We start from the raw sequence: 15107 nt of genomic DNA, 5'->3' as shown, positions 1-15107 counted from the left end.
CATATTTACCTGTAGAATTATTAAATATGAAAGAACCAAGCCTTACGTAAATATCATTGCATTGAACGAGGACAACAAAGAAAACCAAAACACCCACCTCATTATGAAACGAAAGATTGTAATCTCTGTAATCTTGCATATATAACCTGCTTATAAAACCTTCTAGACCTATAGAACAGTCCTAAAGCAACGACAAATCCGAGAAGACAAACACATGCCATTATCAAGAATGATAGCATGAAGCAGTGCTTACCCACGCATGTATGCCCGTCGGATGCTTTCATGTCGTATATATAGCCTACCACTCTCACTGAGAGAACATAAGAACCGCAGGGGCTTGCAACGGCCACGGTGTTGAATAAGGTGCCGAAATGCGTGAGGCCAAATATTTCTGAGGTGACACTGGGCATCAGTGCCCATTGAGAACCATAGCACAGGCCAACCAAGAAAGAACCCACATATAGAGAACCAGGAAGGCCAGAGGAGATGATAACATGGCCAACACTCATTATAAGAAGTGCTAAAGCTATGAATAATGTCCTAGCACAACCTCTTGAATGAAGGAAGTAATCAGAGATATAGCCGGCACCAAAACGCCCCAGAAAATTCCATATACTCCATAGCGAAACTAAGGTATTCATATCGGAGATCTTGTAACCAAGTGATGCTCCAATTTGGCTAATGTTGTTTACAGTTGCCAATCCTGAACCCATCCCACATGCCATGACTAGAAACAGTAACCAGAAGTCATACGAACACATTGCTTGCAATAAGTTCATGTCTTCTCTTGGCTGCTGCAGCTTCTCTTGAAAAGATGGCTCAATCTCATTGTAAGAGTCAACACCACCACTACGATCATTCTGTGTACGAGCCCCTTTGGCTACTAATCGTTCGTGACCCCTGTAGCCAGCAATTTCTCTTGTATCTTTTTCTTCAATCAATGTAACACTTTCGTGACAAGCAATTCCTACCAGTGCTTCTGAGTCCTCCCTCATCTGGGCTTTTACTACAAGGGCTAGCGGTGATAGAAGCAATAACATGACTATAGCAAATATCACAGTGCGAGCTGTTGATCCAATTATGATAGCATGTTCACCAATTATGACAAGCATAAGATAACCAGCAACACATAAGGCAATAACTGAAAAGGCACCAAGGAATTTCTTGTCATATTTTCCATTTTCATGATGAACTTCAACAAAGAACAGGAGCAACACTGCTAGAGAAGTAGGCAACAGTGCAAGCATCAGAAGAAAAGAACTCGGGCTGTCATTGAACATTGTTTGATATATTTGAACCAAAATAGCTCCACTTAGACCCAGAAAACCCTATACATATATATGCACAAAGAGCAAAAGCAAAATGTTAATCACCATTATAACAGTTATATTATCCAGCAAACTTTAAGTAAATCAATCATTATATCCTTGATATCCAGGGACTTTCCCTGATTCTGTAGATTAAAAGGCAGTAGGTATTGGTGTGCACTGCTCAAGATCAGATTATTTACAAATTGAGCAAAAGCTCAACCAGAGATCAAGAAAGTCAACTTATTTAAGTGATTAGTTACATTTTACTAATAGTTCTCTGTAGTACGATCTCAATAAACAACTGCAGCATCTATCGTATTAAATATACCATCTATCAACTAAAATTGTAGGATAGCTAAAAACACCGCCCGAAGGGCTCACTATGGATAGACAAACTGAAGAGGGATAACAGGGGATGTCAAAACTCCCATAATTTTCTTTTAAATTTTACAACTTATAAATGATCGATCAGAACAAGAAATTCTGCTCTCAATCTAGCTAATTCTCCACTAAAAGCTTCTACATGCAAGAAGAATTTCTAACCTCAGTACCCACCAAACATTCCAAAAATTAATAAGAAATGAATTCCCTTTTGTATCCAAGAAACGAAACTTTCCACCAAACTAGTAATTTGATCATATAGACAAATCATTCAAATAAAAAGGAGACGATCGAGGAAAAGAAAAACCCTACCTTCATGATGCCGATCACGGTGCCACGGTACTCCGGGAAATTCTCGACGGCCGTGACAACATCCGCCGTGTTGAGGTAGGTCTGTGCCTGCGCGGCGAGGAGCATGTAGAGGCACATGGCCCAGGGCGGCGGCCGGTTCACCGCGCCGGTGACGGAGAGCCACATGAGGAGGTACCCGACGAAACACTGGGCGGCGCCGGCGAGGAGGACGAGCCACGGGCGCCGGCGTCCGAGCGGGGCCCACGAGGCTAGGAGGCCAGAGAGAACTCCGGCGTTGGCGCCGACGTCCTTGAAGAAGGCGACGGAGTCGAGCGTGGACTGGTCGTATCCCTGGCTCGACTTTAAGAGCGGCGAGTACACCCCGAAGCAGTAGGACCCACCGGCGGAGCACTGGATCCACGTCCCCGCCGCCATCGCCGCCCATTTGCTCCGCCGCGCGGAGCACCGGATCCCCATCATCTCCGGCTAGTCATTTGCGATGTTGCTTATCGAGCTGTCTGTTTCCTTATAAATTTATAGATAACAATAAGAGTTTCAGATTAAGGCAGACGTGGCATGAGTTGGATGGGTAGATAAAGTGGGCCGTGGTTGCAAAAGTTTGAAGGGTATAAACTGGGCACTTTGGCAGCCTCGGTCCCGTGGCGTGGATGCGGCAGGTACCACTGTACCAGCATTAAATGCCAACTTTAATGCTGTACTTTTCTGCAAAATAAATTTAATTTTAAATACATGAAGTAAATAGGGGTGAATAGAGAAATATATTAAAAGACCAGCAACGTCATTAGCAAATTGTTTTCATCTAAAGCAGTTTGGCATATTACTCTATATAATTTAATAACTCACTTATTTATCTAAAATGTTTGAAAAAGGCCACTCATGTTATGGACGTGATAGGGCCATAGGGGACTAGTACTACTGCTGAGATAATTGTACTTAATTTGCAGAAAATTACTTCCTTTAAAAGAAGACGACAATTGTACCAAAATTTAAGGAAAAAAACATCTGTTAATTTCTTCACATCATTGTCCAATTTTGTCTTTTAGAAGGTAATGTCTAAAGTGGGAAGGTATCCAATTCAAAGTTTTCTTCCATCTTCAATCGTCCAAGTATGTACTCTCTGTAAACTCTTTAGGCAGAAGAGAACGGCGAAATAAAATCTGTCATATTCTCGCCTGACTATTTTCTCTTCGCCCGGAGGTATAATAAGCAACTATTGCCGTAGTCAAAAGTTTAATGGAAAACCAAAATATAATAAGCAACTTTTGAAAACTAAAGGAAATGAATTACTTTTTAAGATAGAGCTGATGTATAAGATAGAGCTGATGTATACAAGGAATGTAAATAACAAATAGATTAATTAAATTAATAATAATAGTAATAAAATCTTATTTCGATATTTCTTTTTAACACTCTCCCTCGAGTTAGAACTAAATCTGATTTCGATATTTCTTTCCAACAAACACCCCTCTTAAGTTGGAACAAAATCTGATTTTAATATTTCTTTCCAACATACTCTTTCTGCATCGCCTCCGGCAATGAACAAGTTGGCCTCCTTCGGATTTGCCTCCATTGAGACCTATGCAGTGGGTCATCCTCGGTGAGACCAAGATGGTTGTGGCACCTCCCTGCCTTGCCATCCTTCTCGCCTGACAACCGAGAAGGTAGAAGGAAGTGGCGAGAATAGATGTTACTAATTTAATTTGAAAAATAATAATATAATATATTTATTAGGAGTATAAAAATTATTGGGCATATTTCGTTACTGTCGTTTGCATTTTTATTTATATCTAAAAGTTAGGAGGGACATTACAACCTAAAAACGTTTATAAACTTTTCATAAAAATTAGATATACTTCAGGGAGATATCAGCATAATTAAGCAAATAGTTTATATAACGTACAACTTGCATTTATTCATGCCTTGCAGTCAAGTCATACATAATTTTGTTGATCAATGCCCAGTAGAGATTGAAGAGTATGCAATCTACGAGCAAGGAAATTCGCATATACAACTCTCAGGTGATCCACAGTACACAGCAGATAACTTGCCACTGTAACGGTGATTGCAGATCTGAACACATTCAGTGGTGTTGCATGCGTGATTAAAGCGTATTGCGTCGAAGCATACTGCCATAGTTCCTGCAGCACTTTCTCCGAGTGCCACTTTCCCTACAAAGGAATTACAAAACAAAGTGATAAATCCTCGATTGACATGCCATGTTGGCAAAACATATTATAACCTCTACCCAAGTGAAACAATATTTCATCCCGAAGTTTAAGCATGAAAACATCACGATACGATAGAGCCTTATCATCAAAGTGTCCATAGGAATATAATGGCATATCTTTAATTCTTTCTGTATGATCAAGCATTGAAAAGTAAGCTGACAAATTAGCGTAACTAGTGTATGCTTACCTAGTGAGCAAATCAGAAGAATCATGAGAATGGTCGATGTGACAGCTTGTGATTTCGTCATCCTGTTTGAAATAATTTTGTCAAGTCAAGAAATACATAAGCATGAGGCTTTGTTGCAATACATAGAATCAGCATTTAGAAGAATGAATTTGGATAAGAAGAAGAAACAGAATTGGGAGAAGAGAAAAGGATAATATGTTTGGGTTAATAACTGCCCCCTTCATTCAATCCATTCAGACAACATATGCCTTACAAGCATAAAAATAAAGCTAGAAAATAGGAAAATGCTGAAGAATAGAAAGAAAAAAAAAAAACCATTACTACTCATGACGATGACCAGCACAGTTTTAAGCTCATTCAACTAACAAACTTGACCGATTCTTGTCTGACCTGATCTTCTCCACCATGCCATCCATTCACAGTGGAAGTAAACTTTCTCTGGGAGCGGTCTCTCTGCAACTCCAGCTGCAAGAATTTCCTGCAGTCCAAAATATCTACAACAATTTATGTGAAGAGACAATTCCTATACAGTTTTGAATAAAAAGTTATCCGTCTAAAACAATAAGTATTCCAGATGGAAACAAATATTAAGCAAGTTGCCATTAGAAGAATCTGGTCGACCCTTTGCAATGATCAATCAAGTCCAGCTAATATAAGGCCACCTGGCAATTAAGACCTTCTAAAAATATTATATAAATCAATATATGAAAGATTTTAGGGGTGCTCACAGACGGAGCTAGACCTGGCCTGGACAAAATAAAATTGGGCTTAGGCCAGGTTCAAGTTTTCTAGGCCGGTCTAACCTATACCCATATTATTGGGCGGGCCAATTGTAAATGGATGGACAGACCATGTCTAGTTAAATCTAAATATTTGAAAAGAATATTTTTATATAGTAGAAAAACTTTTAAATGCCTAGAAAGAATTTTATATGATTTAAAATATTTTTAAATATTCTCACTTCTATAATTGTTTCCAATCTATCAAGCTAGTCACAATTTAATTTTGTTACCGTGGCTAATGCTCCCTATTCCCTAATGAGCAAACAAATATTTAACGTTTAAGGAATATAAGTAATTAAATTATTTAAGAAACTTAAATTTAAATGTAATAGACATGGGTCGAACTAATTACGGGCGGACTGGCTAGAGCTTAAAAGATGAGTCATTATCTATGGGCCTTAATGGACGGGTTGGGTGCTACGAGCTCGAGTTGGGTCGGGCTTAGACATGGCTTGACCTCGAGCCAATCCAATAGACTTTCGGTTCTAGCCGGGCTGGGTCCAAAGCAGCTTGGGATGGGTTATGACCCAATTTTATTGGGTTGGACACATGGACGGGCTTCGGACTCTTAGGCTTTTTGAGCAACTCTAAAAGATTTCTACAACTTGCATCAACTATGAGTGCAATTAATGCATACATGATAACAAGTGAGACATGATTTAAAAATCTATGGAGAATTTCCTACTTGGTTTCAATCTCATGTGTTAGCACTGAGATGGTACATCATATACCCTGTGTACAGCAACCAAGTGAGAAATAAGCATTTCTACATTGTGAGAAAAAAAGTTTCCACTACAGTTATGCAATGCAGAATGAACTTTGTACTTACTTTAGGATAGGCTGTCTGTCTCAAAACTTCCGAATTGGAGTATATCTAAAGGATCATTGCATAAGTATAACTAACCTATAGTGGAACTAAAGCTCACCTTTTCATCCAACAAAACACTTTGAACAAAGATTTGTTTATTCTTCCTTTTTTATTTATAAGATGGTGAGTTTTCTTCTAAAAGCTGTATTAATAAATGATACTACTTCAGTACACCAATTAAAAATAAAAAAGTGGAGCTTAAAATTAACTTGAGAAGTGGGCATATGCACTGAAGTTCAGATTGCTGCTAGAGGGGAGTTGAATTCCCCAATTGCCAATAATGGATCTCTACCACTTTGGCAGAAGTACTTTGACTCCTGTACAATCCAATAACTGAATCATAGAAAGTGTATCCAGTAAAGGAGAGTGAAGTGGGGGTATACGATACAAACATCCTTAGGCATTGAGGCCCAGGCACTAAGGACTCTATGTAGGATTAATTCTACTATATGATATCACTAAATAAACATGGACGCTACAAACAAGTGAGCTCATTCATCAGGCATGGAATATGCAGATAGATACAAATGAAATCAAGTCTAAGCAATTCAATTCATGCATTATTCAGGACCTCAATGTATATAATTTCATGCTGTTACAGAAAAGCCAAATACTGAGAAAGATTTACCTCTAAAAATGGCATGATTTTGTATGAGCAGTCTTCATTGAGTCAAATTAACTAACACCAAGAGGAAGCAGCATAAAGTATAATAAACAAAAATGGACGTTGCCTCAACCAGGATGCTTTAAGAACCAGAGTAGGACAGATGATAAAAGAATGTCAATGAGAGAATCTCAACTAAAAGTCTCCAAGGAGCAACGGGAAACAGACAGTTATAAAACTATAAGCAAGTTCAAATTAACAAACAACAGGAAAATGGAACATCCAAAAATCTTGCCGCTGCAAAAGTGTAAATGACTTACAGATTCTGATCTGAAAAGAGAGGAATTGATTTGACTGAACTGAATTCAGCATTTCCCACACAAATTGGCGACATCTATTCACACCAGACTGGTTTAACTCATCAACTATATTGCAGGGCATGAGCTATCATACAGCATTGCAGGCAACCAATACTGAAGACATGCAACACAGCCATCTCTGCATACCTGAACCAACAGTTGAAATGACACATTTTACGAGAACTTATGTTAGCAGTTTCGACAAGCCTTCTAAAAATAGACTTTTTTGATGTCCCATACAACTATATTAACTTCATCTAATTCCGGACCATATTGTAGATGCAAAATCATCAACCAAGGATGCAGTGGTGCTTTACAAGGGTTCTAAAATTTAAATTCTCAATTACCCACATAAGCAAGAATAGCTTCCCATCTGTGGAAATATTGTCCTAGTTACATGAGATCTGCCTTAACCTTCTCCATCATACATTGACACCCTGCTAATGTACTATCTTGTTCCTCTATCTCTTCAAATAAAGCATTGAAATGTCATCCATTATTCAACCAATGTTTAGAAGCTCAGAGTAAATGAGAAAAGTTCATAAGACCTTTGATATCTAATCGCTTCAAAGAAATTTCTTCTTCAATCAGCTGCAAGAAAATTTACTTCTGTTTTCCATTCAACCAAGGCAAAGCAACATCTCTGAACATCATTTCAAATGTGGCATCTAACTATTGAAATTTGAAACTACATTAGCAGAATGCAACGTGATCGTTTGCTTCTTTTTTTTCCTGGTAACTTCTCCAGGATCTCAATAAGGCAGAAAATTCCTGACCTTGCATTCCTGAGAAAATATACTCTCACCAGAACCTTATGGCTTCCCACTTTGCAAGACTGTAGCAAATTATCTATAAAAACTCCAAAAGTCCAAACTATAGGAACATACAAGGACCCTGCCCAATCTTCGCTGAACAAAAATGTATATAGCATTTCATGAATGAGAATTGAAATATCTTTTTTTGGAAAAATCATACTGCTCGTCTTTGTAGCTAAAAGATGCCTTAATTGGAAGCTCATGTTAACTTTCCACGGATTCTCTTCAGCTCCAATACCAGCTCCCTTGCATCCGGCCTGTCATCCTTATCCCCTGCCACACATCTAAAAGCAAGCTCAGCAATGGCCTCAATGCTACTCATCACTGCCTCCTCCGCATCCCCCTTCCCTTTCACAACTAGAATTGGGTCAACCACCTGAGCCAGCTCCCCGGCTTGTATCTTCCCAACCACCAGGTCCACCAGGGTCATCTCCCTCCTCTCCCTCCTCACGTCCACTGCCCTCATCCCCGTCACTAGTTCCAACATAACCACCCCAAAGCTATACACATCGCTCTTCTCTGTGAGCCGGAACGAGCGATGGTACTCCGGATCAAGATAACCAGGCGTCCCCTGCGGCCCAGTGCAGCAAACGAGCTCTCTGGAAGCTGACGTCGAGCAGGCGTCTGGCAACGTCAAAAGCCGTGAAAGTCCGAAATCACCGAGTCGGACGCGCATATCAGCCTCGACGAAGATGTTAGCTGACGTGACATCGCGGTGGACGACAGCAGGTTTGACAGCGAAATGGAGGTATTCAAGCGCCGCGGCGGTTTGGAGTGCCACGTCAACACGGACGCCCCACGCGAGGCCGCAGCGGCGGCGATGGCCGTGGAGGTGGTCTGCGAGGGTGCCATTGGGGACATAGTCGTAGACGAGGAGGAGGCCACGGGGATCGGCGCAGTAGCCGTGGAGGCGGACAAGGTTCGGATGGCGGAGCGAGGAGAGGATTAAGATCTCGTTGCAGAAGGATTTGGTAACTGTGGAGGCGGAGGTGGCTTCGGGGTGGTGGCGGTGGAGCCGCTTCACGGCAGCGGCGCGGCCGTCGCCGAGGTCCGCAAGGTAAACGGACCCGAACCCGCCGTCGCCAAGCTTGCGCAAGGGGTCGAAGCCTCCGGTCGCGGTGTGGAGCTGATCGTACGTAAAAACCGGCGGGTAGAGGTGGTGACGGCGGAGGAAGACTGTCATCGGATCGGCGGCGGCGCAGCCGCCCCCTCCCTGTCGGCGGCGGAGAGCCGCCGCAACGCAGAAGGAGAACAGAAGAAGCAATACGAGCGCCGCCGCAGCGAAGAGCGCAGTGGTGAGGAAGAGAACACGGCGGGTGGCGCCGTCGCCGGCTCCGCCGCGGCGGTTGAGATGAGCGGAGGAGGGGAAGCAGAGGAATGGCTTCGCGGCCGAGGAGTCGTTGAAGCCGCAGGAGCCAACGCAAGAGGAGCATTTGGTGTAGTAGGGATCAGACGTTGGATACCACTCTACCCTTATACCTCTTCGAAGAAATGCCGCAATGGAACTCGACACGTCTCCCTCGCAGGCATGGCTATGCGAGGGCACGGGACTGGCATTTGAGCATGAGGCAAGGAGGCGACCGGGGCGAGCCAAGAGACCCATCTGCCATATAGAAAGAGAACACGAAGACGACAAGTTCGCCGGTGAAGATCGGCAGGAGCGGAGCGAGAAGAACCGATCGCACTCGTTCGCAGCGAGGCGGAAAGGAGATCCGGAGAAGTCAATGGGCTTCGTGGGGAGAGAAGGACATTTAGAGGAGGGGGAGGGAGAAGAGGAAGGGGAGAGGAGGAGAGAGGTATTGCCATGGTCGAGGAGGAGGAAGCGGGTGGAGTTGATGAAGATGAGCGCGTGGGGAGCGGAGCAGCGGATCTGGAACGAGGGGTGACCGCAACCCGGGGAGGTGGCGAAGGGGAAGCTGGGCGGTGACCGGAAGGGGGGGCAAGGGGAATGGGTTTGGAGAAGAGAAGGTGAGCAAGGAGGGTAGCGGTGGGATCCGGTCACCGCCGAGCAGAAGAAGAGGAATAGGGCGATGAGGTACAAGGTCCGTGACGGCATTGGGCGGTATCCGGAACCAAGGGAAAGGAGGAGAGTGAGATAGAATACGAGAGTCATAGGAAGCACGGAGGAGGGAAAGAGAGGGAAGTGGTCACGTGCGGAGTTGTTTTATTCTCTGTTCGGTGGATTGGATTCGACCATGTCGAATTGGAAAAAGAAAAAAGAAAGAAAGGGATCTATTTGTAAATAGAGAAAAGTTCCTTCTTTAAATTCTCTTGAATCTGGGGTTCTATGTGTAAATTTCCAAATAAATAATGCACTGATAGTACTTAGAAGCAATTATAGAGCTGACACGTTATCCGGACGATAGGAAAATTGCTCGTATACGAATAAACCGAGGCGACAGCCGACATGGCATGTGCAAATTGCATATCGAACCCTGCACGGAAAGATCATTTGCAGCAAAGCCGGTTTTATCTACAGAAAACGTAGTGTTCCCACACATTTAGTGGACCAATCTCATGAAGAAAGAGATCATAATGTAATAAATAAGAATAGTGCCGTAATATATATACAGATATTATTTTCAACATTTTATATCTCTATTTTGGTCTGAAATAATATTCGTTTAAATATATAAGAAACAATAAAAATAAAACATCTGCATTCATTACCAGTAGAACCCCTCCCTATTCATTGATAAGCATGTCTGCCTCACAAGCCAAAGACATTTTTTTGTAGTTGAAAAATTAGTCTCCAGACAGTGAGCTTGTATTAAGAAACTTGGGTACAGAGGGGGATCACAGGAGGATCCATTCAGACTTTATGAACTCGATCTTTGACAACAAACCTGGAAAAAATATGAGCTACAAAATTGTTGCACCGACTAATTTAACCATAACTTTCACAGATTTGAAGTCAGGGATTAGGCAGCATTGACCAGAAGCTGCCTTGATGATCACCTTCGAGGAGGGCAAGAGCCTCTCACATAAGAGCACTTTTGCAGTAGTCTAAGAATATGGGCTTTCCCATACTATCCTGGAGAACCACTTCAGTTGTGATCACGAAATAATGATGGTCATTCCAGAATTACATGCCCAAACAGATATCGCTCATTTAAAAAAAAAATCAAAACATCTACGACCATTCAGTTCGAAAGAATCTTGAACCAACTAATTTGCAAGCAATAAATTCAACACAATGACGAGAAAGATATCTATAATTCCAGATGATATATTGATATATACAATTCTTAGCCTCTTAGGTCTCTGAATTGAGACCTATATCATGTATAATCTAAGAGAGAAACCTCAAAACTGCAAAACGACTAACCCAAAGAATTTCCCAATGTCTTCAATCGAAAACTATCCCTGTTGCTAATGCTAAACTTCCACCAGTTCGAGTAGATATCCCCACAAAACTATGATTTGTTCCAGTATCCATGATTTGGTCATATGAAGAGGAAGACAAGTGCATAAATCCAGCTTGTACCTCTAGTGCTGTGACTATGAACCGTAAGATCTCCTGAAGGTCCTGGCCACTGAAAATTAATAAGAGGATAAATTAAATACTGAAGGAACAGCAACAGAAATACCAGGTAAATTGACCATCACTATGTTAAATGTTAGCTAACACATTTCCAGGCCAAAAACTATTTCAAGATAATTCATAGAAATGGAAACCGAAGAGGAAATGCCAGGCAATTTTATCAGCATTAATACATTTCTTTATGTATTGAAGGAGAACTGAAAGTTACCTACTAAAATCAACAGAAATACCAGGTAACTGAACTAGCTTTATATTTAACTTACATACATCCAGACCAAAATCAATAGCGAGATACGTCCACAGAAATAATAATGAAATAGGAAACTTTTCAGGTAATCAACGAAAAATGAACATGGCTTTCACTCTCCAGTAGGGATGTGAATGTGTAATCGAACTTGATACTTCGAGCTAAGCTTGAAACCAATTTCAAGCCAAGCTTGAACGGACATGGTTTATCATTTCAAAGCAACTGCCTATTACGAGCAATTGCTTATCAAACTTGATACTTTCAAGCCAACCAATTTCAATTCAAGCCAATTGCTTATCAAATTTTGTTTTAGAGTCAGCTCAAGCCAATCTCGAGTTTCGAGCAGTTTGATAAGCAAATTCAAGCCAATTTCCAATCAAACTAATTTTAGAGTAAATCAACTCGAATCAAGCTTGAATTAAATTTTGGATAGTCTACACATTAGAAAATCAAATTAAACATGTAACCAAATTAAAATTTTGTTATTCGTAAATTGAGCCTTATCGAGCTGGCCTGTGCTCAAGTTTGATTTAAAATTAATTTCGAGCATGATCCAATTGATCAAGTTCGACTCATTTCAAATGCAAGCAGAGGTGAAGCCTAATCGAGCTGAGTCAAGCTCAAGACGGCTTGATTATTTTTACAAGCCTACTATCTAGTTCAAGTATGAACATCCATTACATGATACGATGCAAACTTATTATAAATGATAACAATGTACATTGAAAATAAACGAGAAAATCACCTTTGGAAGACTCCGGCACAACAACAATATGCATTGTCGCATTGTTTGGCGGCAACTGCAGGCGAAGAGGGCAAAGCTTCCCATTGAACGGGTTACGAGTGCAAATGATTACTCCGTCAATACCTATTTCCACCTCCAACAAACGAGTCAACTCCACCAAGCTTGTCCCATTGAAAGTCAACGAATAGCTCTCAATGGCCTCATCCACATCTTCACCATCATCATCGCCCACAATAGCATAATAAATTGTTCGACCCTCCACCTTGCGCAGTGGAGCAGAGAAAGAAACCAATGACTGCATATGATTCCGACACAATAACATCATTTATCACAAACGATATAAAAATTTTAAAGGGAATTTTACATAATCCATTGAAAATTTTCAAAATATCATAAACATCATTACATTCATCAAAATATTATGATTGCCACCGAAATTATCGTACTCTTTTAAAAATATCTTTTTGTGAGTTGAATGTAACTAATCATGATTAAATCCAAACTTAAATTTAAAAAGACTATTTTGCCTTTGCATAATTTTTTTTAATTATTTAATAGCTATGCCAGTACAACCAAAAATATCTTCTTTTGTACACGATAAAAATTATTAATAAATATTTTATACGGTAAATAAAAAAGAGTATTTTAGTGTTTGTAAACTTTAATAATAATCTGTTAGGAATATGATCTTAAAATTAACCATTATAATGATTCTGAAAGAGTCTGGATTTTAGCGGATATTTTAAAGAACGCAATGACAATTTTGATATTTTGAAAATTTTCAGTGATAATTATGTTAAAAAAAACAATTTAGAGTGTCTGAGATTTAAATCGATGCAACAAAATGCCAAGGAAAATTCAAGAGGAGTGGATTTGAGTTGAATTGGTGAAAGTTTGATAGATTCGAAGTCAAGACCTCCAGAGAATACTAATTTAACAATAAATGAGATAGAATACCAATTCAAGCACCAGAAAGATAAATTACCTCAAGCTTGGACAACTTCGTAGCCGCCAATGGCGGCTCAGGCAAGGAAGAGACCTCTACTGGGGCCAGCGGTGCTGAGGCCACGGGCGGTCGCGATGCCACGCGAACGGGCACTGCCCGCGGGGGCGTCGGCGGCGATGGATCGGGGGCTGGCGATAATGATGCCACGGGCGTAAGCGGTCGCGATGCCACGCGGACGGGCACTGCCCGCGGCGGCGGCGATGGATCGGGGGCCGGCGACACCACGATTTCCACAATCTCCACATCCCAGAAGACCCAATCCTGCGTGGCGGTGCGGTGCGGGACGTCGTGGGTCACCGTGTTCCGCCACGGCGGCAAGCCGCCGTTGGCGCGGAGGTAGTTCCCATACCTCGTCCTGAGCTTAACGTGCATCCCATCGCGGATCGGCTCCCACTCCAACGACGAGTCGAGCCGGTCGGGCAGGGTCTGCAGCACCTTGCGGCCGGTCACCCCGAGGAGGAACGGCTCGCCGGAGGCGGTCAGGTACTTCCCGAAACGGCTCTTCAACCGGAGGAACTGGGGGTCCCCGGGCACGGCCTCCACCGTCCACCGCGCGCTACGGGAGGAGCCTTCCCGGTCCTGGATGACGCAGTGCTCGTCCTCCTCCGCGAACAGGTACTTGTTATGCCGGCTCTTGAGACGCACCGCCTTGGCTTTCCTGAACATCTCCATCTGGAACAAAAAATACAAAAAATGGGATTTCCTTTTTTCTTTTTTCCTTTTCCTTCTTCAAGATTTGGGATGGCGACGAAGAGGATATATATATCGGAATTGGAAGGCGGGTGAGGAAGACGGAGGGAAATGGGAGGATTGCTTGGTTGACTTGGCGAAACGAAAGGAAATTGACAGCAAGAAGGAAAGAGACACAAGACAAATTGGCTTACAATTAAGTGCGGCTTCAGACGTGGCGGTAGAAAGTTTTTGACCAAATAAAACCCTCCCCTTTACTTTATTTACTGAAATGGATCATCATAATCCCTTAATCCGACAGTAAAGTGCCCAATTGATTAGCATTTTATTTATAACACGAACTGCTGATAAATTTAACGTTTTTTTTTATTAAATAAAATATTAAAAATTTTAGCGTTTTTCTTTTTAGGATGTTACTAACCATAATCATGTTTATCTGTCAGTTTACTGCGTTCAAGGCTTAGTTTTTTTTTTAATTTGCCACTATAAAAATATTGATAAGATCACGACTTGATCTATAAGAAAGATGATTAAACTTTAGATTAAATTTTATTGACATGAATGCGTACGTGATAAATCTAGACCCTTTTTAATTATAAAGATTTAGTTTGGTATATAAAGTTTAGACAAAGAGCTAATTTAGTTAGAAACTCTTCTCATCTCACCCTAACGCATGTTGTTTGTTTTACACGTTTACTTTTCTATTAGCTTTTCTTATTTTTTTTACTATCGCAATGATATAAATTATATAGGTTAGACAAAAAAAAAGATTAACTCTCCTTAAATAATTAAGTGAATCCTAATCAAAATAAATAAACCACGTCGTGAATGGAGCTGGAAGTAGGTCGTAGTAATGAAGTATACAGGTAATTATCGAGAAGCCAACGTTGACTCGTTCGAGCTGCAGCCACGGAATTTCCTGTCACAGATTCGAGAAGTTCACTAGCTTAGTGGATAAGAGTGACAACTGGGCATGTTCCTCACCCAATTAAACGCGGATCCGAGTGGACCCTACCCGAGTTGGAGTAG

At 41.4% G+C, this 15107-nt stretch overlaps 3 protein-coding genes across 5 annotated transcripts; all 3 read right to left on the bottom strand.

Annotated features, from left to right (window-relative positions):
• Nucleotides 1-27: 27 nt before the first annotated feature.
• LOC140796124 (protein NUCLEAR FUSION DEFECTIVE 4-like) lies at nt 28-2509 on the bottom strand. Its single transcript, XM_073149003.1, has 2 exons — nt 2004-2509; nt 28-1328 (listed from the first exon to the last, which is right to left on the bottom strand). Exons 1-2 carry the CDS (start codon nt 2460-2462, stop codon nt 102-104), a joined length of 1686 nt encoding a protein of 561 aa, XP_073005104.1. The 5' UTR covers nt 2463-2509; the 3' UTR covers nt 28-101.
• A 1380-nt stretch (nt 2510-3889) lies between these two features.
• On the bottom strand, nt 3890-10106 carry LOC140796123 (LEAF RUST 10 DISEASE-RESISTANCE LOCUS RECEPTOR-LIKE PROTEIN KINASE-like 1.5). 3 transcript variants are annotated; one of them, XM_073149001.1, is made up of 4 exons: nt 6993-10106; nt 4809-4912; nt 4419-4480; nt 3890-4171 (listed from the first exon to the last, which is right to left on the bottom strand). In XM_073149001.1, exon 1 carries the CDS (start codon nt 9957-9959, stop codon nt 8046-8048), a length of 1914 nt encoding a protein of 637 aa, XP_073005102.1. In that variant the 5' UTR covers nt 9960-10106; the 3' UTR covers nt 3890-4171; nt 4419-4480; nt 4809-4912; nt 6993-8045. The 3 variants fall into 3 exon arrangements, with proteins under 3 accessions (XP_073005102.1, XP_073005103.1, XP_073005101.1); XM_073149002.1 differs by having other exon boundaries at nt 4809-4896; XM_073149000.1 differs by having other exon boundaries at nt 4809-10106.
• Nucleotides 10107-11043: 937 nt separating this feature from the next.
• On the bottom strand, nt 11044-14260 carry LOC140795924 (uncharacterized). The gene is made up of 3 exons (XM_073148746.1): nt 13368-14260; nt 12383-12677; nt 11044-11382 (listed from the first exon to the last, which is right to left on the bottom strand). Exons 1-3 carry the CDS (start codon nt 14058-14060, stop codon nt 11348-11350), a joined length of 1023 nt encoding a protein of 340 aa, XP_073004847.1. The 5' UTR covers nt 14061-14260; the 3' UTR covers nt 11044-11347.
• Nucleotides 14261-15107: the final 847 nt, after the last annotated feature.

Source organism: Typha latifolia, chromosome 10 (assembly GCF_019914945.1).
Source record: "Typha latifolia isolate L0001 chromosome 10, TyphaL0001v2, whole genome shotgun sequence".
Lineage (NCBI taxonomy): Eukaryota > Viridiplantae > Streptophyta > Magnoliopsida > Poales > Typhaceae > Typha > Typha latifolia.
This window is presented reverse-complemented; position numbering and strand designations above follow the sequence as displayed.

What these genes read in the sequence shown, in the direction of transcription:
- LOC140796124 (XM_073149003.1), bottom strand. Translation starts at nt 2,462, where the DNA reads ATGATGGGGATCCGGTGCTCCGCGCGGCGGAGCAAATGGGCGGCGATG. An exon ending in CCGTGATCGGCATCATGAAG is followed by an intron (nt 1,329 to 2,003) that starts GTAGGGTTTTTC and finishes ATATATGTATAG; the next exon opens with GGTTTTCTGGGTCTAAGTGG.
- LOC140796123 (XM_073149000.1), bottom strand. Translation starts at nt 9,959, where the DNA reads ATGACTCTCGTATTCTATCTCACTCTCCTCCTTTCCCTTGGTTCCGGA.
- LOC140795924 (XM_073148746.1), bottom strand. Translation starts at nt 14,060, where the DNA reads ATGGAGATGTTCAGGAAAGCCAAGGCGGTGCGTCTCAAGAGCCGGCAT. An exon ending in CGAAGTTGTCCAAGCTTGAG is followed by an intron (nt 12,678 to 13,367) that starts GTAATTTATCTT and finishes AATCATATGCAG; the next exon opens with TCATTGGTTTCTTTCTCTGC. An exon ending in TGTGCCGGAGTCTTCCAAAG is followed by an intron (nt 11,383 to 12,382) that starts GTGATTTTCTCG and finishes ATTAATTTTCAG; the next exon opens with TGGCCAGGACCTTCAGGAGA.